Raw genomic sequence first — 9,847 nt, 5'->3', positions numbered from 1 at the left:
TTGGAAGTTTATATGAAATATCAATGAATAAATTAACTTTTGATACTTTTGAAGGGTACTTTCATGGAAGGCTTGCAATCAACTTTGAAGCAATAGTAAATGATCAAAAACCAAAAGTACACTATCATACAATTCCAATGTCAGCATTAGAAATATTTTATAAGGAAATGGAAAAATTACCTGATGAATTTTATGATGAAAATCAAGATTTTCTAACAGAAAAATTAGATATAAAACATGAATGGCTTAACTATAAAATTAATACACATTCAAAAGGAGACTTGACTGACGAAAAATCCCAACATAAAAAGAAAAGAGTTTACAATAGAATTAATATGCTTGAAAACTTATATTCAGAAGGAGTAGATACAGTTATTCTAGTAATTGATCAAGTTAAATGGCAAACAACTGTGAACTTGCAAAATAATAAAAAACAAAACTCTATAGAAAACACTAAAAGTGATAGCAATGATATTAACAATAACCATTCTAATCATATCCAGGATGATAATTCTGAGTCTAATCGTATTATTGATGAGAAAACTATTTATTTCGATATAGAAAAGATGATACAAATCACGCAAGAATATCTCAAGCCAGGAGGTAAGCTTCTCATATTCACTCCTTTTATGACAACAGAGCTACTCCAAATCCACCAAGATTTATCTCTCTCAACAAGAGTTGAAAATTCGAAATTCCACCCTTTTATTGGTATTAAGCTTGAAGAAACCTTTATTAGAGAGCATCAAATTATTGACCAAAGGACTCACCCCACAATGGATGCAAATCTACCAATTTTTTCAGGTTTTTTGCTCTCTGCAATCCATATTTCATAGTTTATTTACACCATTTCTTGTATATACTTATTTTTTCTTTTTATTAACTTTAAAATTTATTTTATTTATAAGGAAAAGAATTGACACGTATGGCGGTAAAACCCTACCACTAATTGATAGATAAAGTGCATGCAAACATTGTCATCGGTAATAACAGTAGTGTGTTAGAGGCTGCCAATGGGTGAATATAATTAAATTACTTTTTTAATTTTATTTAATTAATAAATTTTTTTATTTTCTATTTTTTTTTTTTTTTTTTGTGCTAATCTTTTTACGAGTAATTAAACTTTGTAAATAAATAGACAATAATTCTATGATTTATAAAGGAAAGAAAGAATCAATCAAACAATTGAAGTAAAAAGACAAATTCAAAGTAAATAAAGGAGGAGGAATTTTTTTATGGATAAGGAAATAAGTTGATAAATTTTTCTTAGAAATAAATGAATGAGCTAGATTCTTGGAACAGAAAATGGAGAACATTATGGTGTTGGACTCATATATATGTGCATTACAAAAGAGCTCAGATTTATACAAGAAATTTACCTGAGGAAGTAAAATATACATATTGGAATAGTAAGCATTCTCAGTTTGCTGAATTGATATGGAGAAATATATCAGAGTTACGAGGATGGTGGATTAAAGTGGGGCAGTTTTTGTCAACAAGAGGAGATTTACTTCCAAGAGAGTATGTGACATATTTGAGTAAATTACAAGATATAATGCCTTGTATGGAGTGGAATATTGTGGAAGGAATATTAAAGGAGGAATTAGGTAAGGATATTGAAAAAATGTTTAAAGAGATACAAGAAAAACCAATTGCAGCAGCATCAATATCTCAAGTACATAAAGCAGTATTGAATGAAGAAGAAAAAAAAGTAGTGATTAAAGTACAGTATCCAAATATTCAAGAGACTCTTAATCATGATATGAAGAATTTGGAACAATTAACATGGGCTTTTGGTCTGTTAGAAGAAAATTCTGATTCTATTCATATTCTAAATGAATGGAAAAGCTCTGCGAATTTAGAACTTGATTTTAAGAATGAGCTAAAGAATCAAAAGAGAGCATATGAGATGTTTGAGGACTCAGGGATAGAAATAATTATTCCGAAAGTTTATACAGAATATACTACTGAAAAGATATTAACAATGGAATATATTAAAGGTTTTAATATATTAAATAAAATGCTATTAAAAGAAAATAGAGTTAATAAAAGGGAATTATTGGAAATATTATGTGATTCCTTTGCTTATCAGATTCATATTCATGGTTTTTTTCATGGTGATCCTCAACCAAGTAATATTTTTTTGGTTTATGATGACTTAAAGAGAAAATACATTCCAGCAATTTTGGACTGGGGAATGGTTAAGATTTTTGATAAAAGTAAACAAATTGCATTTTCAAAGTAAGTTTTCTTAAAAATTGTTATTTTTATTTCTTAATTTACTATTTAAAGAATGATATATAGTATTTCAACATTAAATTTGATGGGATTTATAGAATCATTTGAAGAAATGGGATTTAAATTCAAAAATGATCATAGAAATTCTTTAGATCCTGAAATGTATATGGATGCTTTGAGAATAGTTTTTAAAGAAATTGAAATGGATAAAATAGATCAAAGTTCAATAAGGGTAAGTTGAGAGATTATAAATGTTATGTTTCTTTATTAAAACATAAAGAAACATAAACAGGAAAGAGATAACTATTAATTCATTCAATAGGAGTCAGGATATGCAGCGTATAAAACAGCAACGGAGCTTTCATATATGAAAAGTAGACAAATAAATGATTTAAATCTAATGGATTGCTGGCCAAATGATATAATATATTTTGTAAGGATTTTATTGTTATTACGTGGTATATGTGCTGAATTGAATGAGAGTATACCGATTTTGAAAATATTATCCAGAAGAGCACAACAATTCTTATATTTAGAGTCAATTAATTTAGAATTAAATAAACAACAGTTATTAAAAAGAAGATTTACAAATAAATTTGAAAGGAGATTAAGCGATTATATTGAAAAAATAATGAATGAAAATATGGTATGGGGATACAATNNAGCTATTATAAAGAATGGAAAGNATTTAGTAAATATTTCAAAAGGTATTAAGGGAGAATTAAATGGAAATCAGATTGATGAAAATACATTATTTAATGGTTTCTTTATCAATCTTGGAATTTTGGTAATTGCAATATTAATATGTGTGGAAAAAGGTTATATATCTCTGGATGATCCAATTTGTCATTATTGGGATGGTTTTATAAGATATGGAAAGAGGAACATAACATTAAGGCATGTGCTTGATCATAGATCTGGTGTAATATCGTTTTTTCCAAAGGATATGGGTTTAAAAGAATTGTTAAATTATGAAAAGATGATCCAAATAATTGAAGATTCTGCTCCACAGGTTCCAATAAATCAAATTACACGATATAATCCTTATTTTTTAGGTTGGATATTATCAGAATTGATAGCATTATTAACAAATCAATCAACAACAAAGTTTATAGAGGAAAATATAATAAATCCATTTAATTTATCTGATGGTATAAAAATGTATTTACCTGATTATAGCTTAAATAATGACCAAGTAAGTATTTTTCAATCTGAAAAGTATGATGAAACAAATATTGGGGCTAATAATAATAACAACAAGTTCTTATTTCCTTTATTTTCCCCACGTTCTTCATCTTCATCATCATTTTTTGCTCAAGAAGAATTTTCTTCAAGTATAATGAGATTATCAAATATTAAAAGTAAATTAGAAAATAGTAATGGTACTCAATTAATGAATGAAATAAAAGATATAATAATTCAAAAGTTAACCCCAAAAAGAATAAGCAAGGAAGAAAAAGAAAAAGAGAAAGAGAAGGAAAAAAATATTAATGATTATAATGAAGAAGATAATAATGATGAGAATATTAATATAATTGATTTTTATGAAAGATATGCAATGGTAAATCGAAAAATGGAGTTTTCTTCAATATCTTTTAAACAAGTACTTGAAAAACTTAAATCATCTGACTTATATAAATTAAAAAATTATGGTTATCAAGATTTTAACAAAACAAAAATCAATTTGAAATTATCAACCTTAGAGTATTTTTTTTTAAAACCAGATATATTAGATCCCTTAATATATAATTCAAAAAAATTAATAAATAAATGGATACCACCAACAAATGGAAGATATACATCTTTATCATTAGCAAAATTATATAATCACTTAATTAGAGGAGAGATTATAGGAGATAAATTATTAAAACAAGTTATTAAAAATGAATCAATTACTTTTGATAATTCTATCGAAGGATTAATATTAACATATGGAGGTCCTAGAAAATGGTCTCTTGGGTTTCAAATTTTAGAATGTAAAAAAATTTATTATCATCAAAATAATCAAAAAGATGATGATCAACCTTGTTTTAAAGGAATTGGTCAATCTGATACTGGTGGTAATTTATCATTTTGTTTTCCAGAAATTGATTTATCTATTGCCATTCTAACAAATGATTATGTTAAAGGATCTTATATATCACAATCAATATTACGTTACATATTAGAAAACTTTGGATTATATTTGAACAATTATGTTCCATTATATTTTTCTTAGTCACTTTATTATATATAATATCGCATGCATGCATGCGATACCTATTAGGTAATTGGGCGGGAAGATTCACGTAATTTATTTATATAGAAATAAAGAAAATTTGCAATTAAGTTTGAGAAATATGAGATATAGATAAATTATAAGAGCACTAAGAAGCAGTATTAGTATTATTTATTATAATGATGTATTAAATTGTTGGGAAATAACTATTATTGTTTTAAAAACCATCATTCATTGTCTTATCTAATGTTTCTGAAACAAAAGATATAATTATTGTTGTTAATCTTTCTCCTTCATTTCTTACTTTTCTCTTATACTCCCTATTTTGGTTTCAGGGGACTGCTCTATGGGGCGCGATTGGTGGGTTGGAGATTCCTCCATCGAGTTTACAAAGGTTAGTGGAAGTCTTAGTTAAATTGTTTCCGCATATACTGTTGTCATTATTAGAGTTGTTACTGTTCTCCGTTCTATTTCCGCTGTGATCAGAATTATCGATACTTGACTGGGTAAGTCTTCTATTAGGGGAATTTGTTTCAATGGTGGATGATGAGATTGAGATCCCTGGACAAGTAATGGTAGAGGGGGAAAAGTGATGGATTAATTTCCCTTTGAGATCATCCTCCATCTTCGTCAAAAAATTTGGTTGTTTTGATGGAGTTAGATAGTTACCATTTAAATTACTAATAGTAGGAAGAGTTAGATTATTTTGTTGGTTTGTATCAATTACTTTGGTGGGAAATGCTATAGGAGGGAGCAAAGGTGAAGAAACTGTAGTTGTGGATGCGGTTGTAGTACTAGAATTAGGGCCAGTGGTAGCGGTAGTAGTGTTAGTAGTAATAGCAGTAGTAGCATTAGTAGAATTAGCAATGACTGTAGCGATATCATTAGTAGTAACAGCGGAAGCAGCAATATCTGGCACATTGTTGGTAGTGTTGATCATGCAAGTGGTAGAGGATGAGGGGTTATCATCAGTTCCTGGACAGGTCTTGAAAACCTGTACGTTTTGTTGTGATTTCTGAATTAGATCTAAATACAGCTTATTGATATCAGCTCCTCTAATCATCTTAGAATCACATAAGAACTCATCTTTTGTGGAAACAAGCCTAAATAGCTCTCCTTGCTTCTTAAGCTCTTTCCTTAAGCTTTCCCTTGTGCTTGGGCCAATTCCTGTTTTGGCTTTCTTTCTATCCATGTTACATGGCAAATCCATCCAAAAGGAAAGTTTCTCTTTTGCAACCATTTTAAGTCCTTCTCCTCCACAAATGCTAGACAATATATCCGGAACAAGTTTTGAGAGATGCATCTCTTGCTGCATAGATCCATCTTCTTTATTATTATTCTCATTGTTACAATTGGCATTGCTACTTTTAACTCTTCTAGATCTGAGTCCTTGGGAAATGCTTCCTCCTTCCTGTTGATTTCCTTGTAATCCTCCTCCCTCTCCTCCTTTATAATGATGGTTTTGCGAACCATTACCGCTATTATTAGAATAATAATATTCAGAATAGTCTCCTGTAGAAGATGATCCATCCAAAGGTGGTTGGGGAAGGAAAGCAAATTTCCCAGAAAATGCCGGGACATAATCCTTAACTAAATGAGGTACAGTCTCCACACTAAAATGAAGATTCTCAATTCTGCTTAATTCTGAAGGGGAAATAATCATTTGGGAGCCATTAATACGATTACTTCCCCCATATCTTCCGTAGGTACTAGCAGTGATGTTTGTAGAGGAGGTAATAGCATTACCATTACTTTTTATCATACTAGAAACTGTGTGGTCACTAAGATCCATCATTCCTTCGCTGCCTATAGAAATCTCTCCCTGTTCTGATTTTGTATTTACGCCAGTACTATCTTGTCCGCCTCCCTTAGAAGATATAGAATTCAGATTTGAGTTTTGGGTACCCTTTATGGCTTGTTCACTTTCAATAATTAAAAGTAAATTAGAAGCTTGGAATCGACCTGAACTCCTCGATGCTCCTGTTCCTCTACCTGCAGCTCTCCTACTCATTCTCCTCCCTACAGAACTTTGAGCTGTTGTACCAGAACCAACTATTGATGGAGAGGATGAAAGAGCTGAAATTGTAGCCTTTCCTTCCAAATCATCAATCAATATTTCTCCATTTCCTGAACCATTTATTAATCTAGATGAATTATTGCCCATTCGAATATTACTAGATCCACCTAGCCCAGAAATCAAATCCATAGCATGACTACCACTACTTCCATGGCCATCTAATAGGCTCTCTGACCCTCTCCTAGAAGAAGCTAACTCCTCCGGAGTCTGTTGTTTACTTACTTTAACTCCTCGAATTGCTGAAGCACTTAAACCTAAAACTGCGCGCAACTCGTCTCCTATCAATGAGTGATGGTGAGTACCATGTAGTTGTTGTTGTTGTTGTTGCTGCTGCTGCTGATGTTGCTGTAGCTGTTGAAAATGCTGTTGTTGCTGCAGTTGTTGTAAGTCACCAATTCCTCCCCCTTGTCTTGCACCTACTCCTACTGTCCCACAACCACCAACTATAGGAATGCAACCAGGCGGTGGGATACCAACAGGAACAGGTACTGAGTTAGAAGCAGAAGCTGCCATAGACTGTAATGACTGTTGCAGCTGGATCTGTTGTAACTGAAGTTGTTGCTGAAGATGATGTAGTACCGGCTGAAAACCTGGATGCAACCCACCCGCCCGCTGCATTTGAGCGCCAATGTGGGGAAATGATTGCATGTGAGGCATTCCTTGAATGGGCGCCAAATTCTGAAGAGCGTGGAGTTGCTGAAGATGGGGATGATTATGAAGTTGTTGTTGCTGTTGTTGTTGCTGTTGTTGTTGCTGTTGTTGCTGTTGTTGTTGTTGTTGCTGCTGTTGTTGCTGTTGCTGTTGTTGTTGCTGTTGCTGTTGTTGCTGTTGCTGTTGCTGTTGTTGCTGTTGTTGTTGCTGTTGTTGTTGCTGCTGTTGGGTTAGATAAGCTGCAGCCAAAGCCCATTCTTTTATCTGTAACTGTCTTTGTAACATCTGTTGTTGTTGAGCGAATGCGAGCATTTGAAGATGTTGGTACATTTGTTGTTGTTGTTGTTGTTGTTGTTGTTGTTGTTGCTGTTGATGTTGATGTTGATGTTGCTGTTGCTGTTGCTGTTGTTGAACCTCTTCAAACTTTTCTTGCTGTTGTTGAGACACCAGATTTTCTTGTTGATCCTGAAGTTCTATTTTGCTGGAAGTATTCTCTCCATTTATAATTTTGGAATCAATTTCCATCCCTTTCACACCACAATCTTCTTTGTCAATTAACTCATCGGCGCTCGTCGCCTTTTGTGCTGAAGTATTCTCAGTTTCCACTATAGGCCTTACCTCAGCTTTTGGCTCATGCTCTTCAAGCGCAACACATAACTGAGATTTAGAATCCGTTGTTTCTGTTGACTGAGGTAGTTGACTTATGTCTAAGAAATTAGCAGCATTATTAGGAGGATTCGAGTTTAATGCGTAAGAGTTGTTCGTATTCTGGAGATTCTGGATTTGTCTTTGAACCTGGAGTAGTTGTTCTTGGCTTATTTGTTGTTTATTTGATTGGTTCTGGGGAAGAGAAGGTACTGAAGGATTTAAGCCTTGAAACTGGTGGCTACCAACAACTTTGGGAAGTATCGGGATTAGTCCTAAAGGAGTAAGCGCCAGTGTTGGTTGAGGAGAAACAGTCTGTGCTGAAGTAGATAGATCTTCATTGGAACCCAGTATTTGAAACTGGCCATTTAGTTGAACTTGTGAAAGAGCTGGTTCCGTTATTCCCACATTTCCTCCTCTTCCATCTCCTCCAGTGATTGTAGCTGTTGCATTTGGATGTAATTGATTACGATTCTTATTGATCTCATGAAGAATCATCTGTGCTGCAGCAGCTTTCAATGAGTTCGATGGTTTGGTTCCATCTTCTTCTCCAAGTTCAATTTTCTGACCCTGTTGACTACCATTATTAGGAAAATTACCATACATAAAAGGAAAAGAAGGATGGCTCCCTCCTCCCATTGCAATTTGTTGGGCCAAGAATTGATTGGCTGCTGTAACTGCATTCATCTGAGAATGTGGACCTTGGATGGAAATACCTCCATTTTGTCCTAATAATCCTCCTCCTGCAACCAAAGGTAGACCATTTTGGAATCCTAAAGAAGCTGATGACGCATTTAAGCATGTAACACCTCCTCCAACTCCACCATTATTACCATTACTACTATTATTACCAATATTATTGCTACTATTATTCACATTACCTATGCATCCTCCAATCATAGGATTCAAACCTTGTATTCCAATGTTAGAGTTCTCCATATCTCTGACTTGTTATATTTATGTGATCACTTTTATATTAAACTTAGTATTTATCTATTAAGGTCTTTAAATTATTTGAATGATCAATCAATTTTAGTACTATAATTTACCTTTCTCATATAGAAAGGAAGACAAATTCACTCTCTCTTTGCTGATATATAATATATATATTATATATATCTTTTCAATAATTTGATTATTCCAATTTCCATATAAATGTTTATATACGTATTAATATATTATATTATATATAAGCAAAAATATACATACATTATATCTTTTACATATTCATCAAATATATTTTTATAAATATATATATCTTGTTATTGCTCTTGAATGTAACCTTATTATTGTTTAACAAAAAAAAATACAATCAAACTTTTCTTTCTAAGTCTGGAATTTAATCTTCCCTCTAGTTACATTCTCAATTATCACGATTTGAACAAATTCTTAACCAAAAATATAGTCTGCTTTGTCAACCGATACTTGCTTTGCCCTCACACAAACCAATAAACACGATTTAATTTAAACTTGAGATATATGTAAATTCTGCTTTTTACGTATCAATTGTACTTTAATATAACTTTAAGACCTGTACCAATACGTATTTTTGCTTTTATTTGATATAATAATGTATTTTCTCTTCACTATAATATTAATTGTTGTGTTTTACTGCCATTACCAATTTTGATTTTATAATCTTTTGCAGTTTAAAATTTGGAGCCTATTAGAATTAACTTTCAGTCTGAATTATTACTATTATTAAATACATAAATTTGACTTTTTAAATTTCATATACCCAATTATTAATTATTTACTTACGTATACTTTTTTAAGTGTGACCTTTAAATTAACTTATATATATTACTTAAATATGTAAATATTATTTATATAATATATATGTATCATATTACTCTTTTCCGCCAATACCTTATTTCTATCTCTTTTTTATTTATTAACTTATTTGCACAATATGTGCAAAACCTTTTTTTTCTTTCCCCTATTTCCCACCCCCTTCCTCACATTAGGCGGGAATCTCATTAGTACCGGCGCTATACAAATATTGCAGCGTCTTTATT

General features: G+C 31.7%; 4 protein-coding genes across 4 annotated transcripts; 3 read left to right on the top strand and 1 right to left on the bottom strand.

The window, feature by feature from the left end:
* Positions 1-23: 23 nt before the first annotated feature.
* Chro.50139 (hypothetical protein) lies at positions 24-836 on the top strand. Its single annotated transcript, XM_661060.1, has 1 exon — positions 24-836. The coding sequence occupies one exon, from the start codon at positions 24-26 to the stop codon at positions 834-836; it is 813 nt and encodes a 270-aa protein (XP_666152.1).
* Positions 837-1,276: 440 nt separating this feature from the next.
* Chro.50138 (hypothetical protein) lies at positions 1,277-2,245 on the top strand. Its single annotated transcript, XM_661059.1, has 1 exon — positions 1,277-2,245. The coding sequence occupies one exon, from the start codon at positions 1,277-1,279 to the stop codon at positions 2,243-2,245; it is 969 nt and encodes a 322-aa protein (XP_666151.1).
* A 360-nt stretch (positions 2,246-2,605) lies between these two features.
* Positions 2,606-4,456, top strand: Chro.50137 (hypothetical protein). Its single annotated transcript, XM_661058.1, has 1 exon — positions 2,606-4,456. The coding sequence occupies one exon, from the start codon at positions 2,606-2,608 to the stop codon at positions 4,454-4,456; it is 1,851 nt and encodes a 616-aa protein (XP_666150.1).
* Positions 4,457-4,787: 331 nt separating this feature from the next.
* Chro.50136 (hypothetical protein) lies at positions 4,788-8,768 on the bottom strand. Its single annotated transcript, XM_661057.1, has 1 exon — positions 4,788-8,768. The coding sequence occupies one exon, from the start codon at positions 8,766-8,768 to the stop codon at positions 4,788-4,790; it is 3,981 nt and encodes a 1,326-aa protein (XP_666149.1).
* Between the last annotated feature and the right edge of the window lie 1,079 nt (positions 8,769-9,847).

This window comes from Cryptosporidium hominis (assembly GCF_000006425.1).
Source record: "Cryptosporidium hominis TU502 chromosome 5 CHRO015065, whole genome shotgun sequence".
NCBI classification, from domain to species: Eukaryota; Apicomplexa; class Conoidasida; order Eucoccidiorida; family Cryptosporidiidae; genus Cryptosporidium; species Cryptosporidium hominis.
This window is presented reverse-complemented; position numbering and strand designations above follow the sequence as displayed.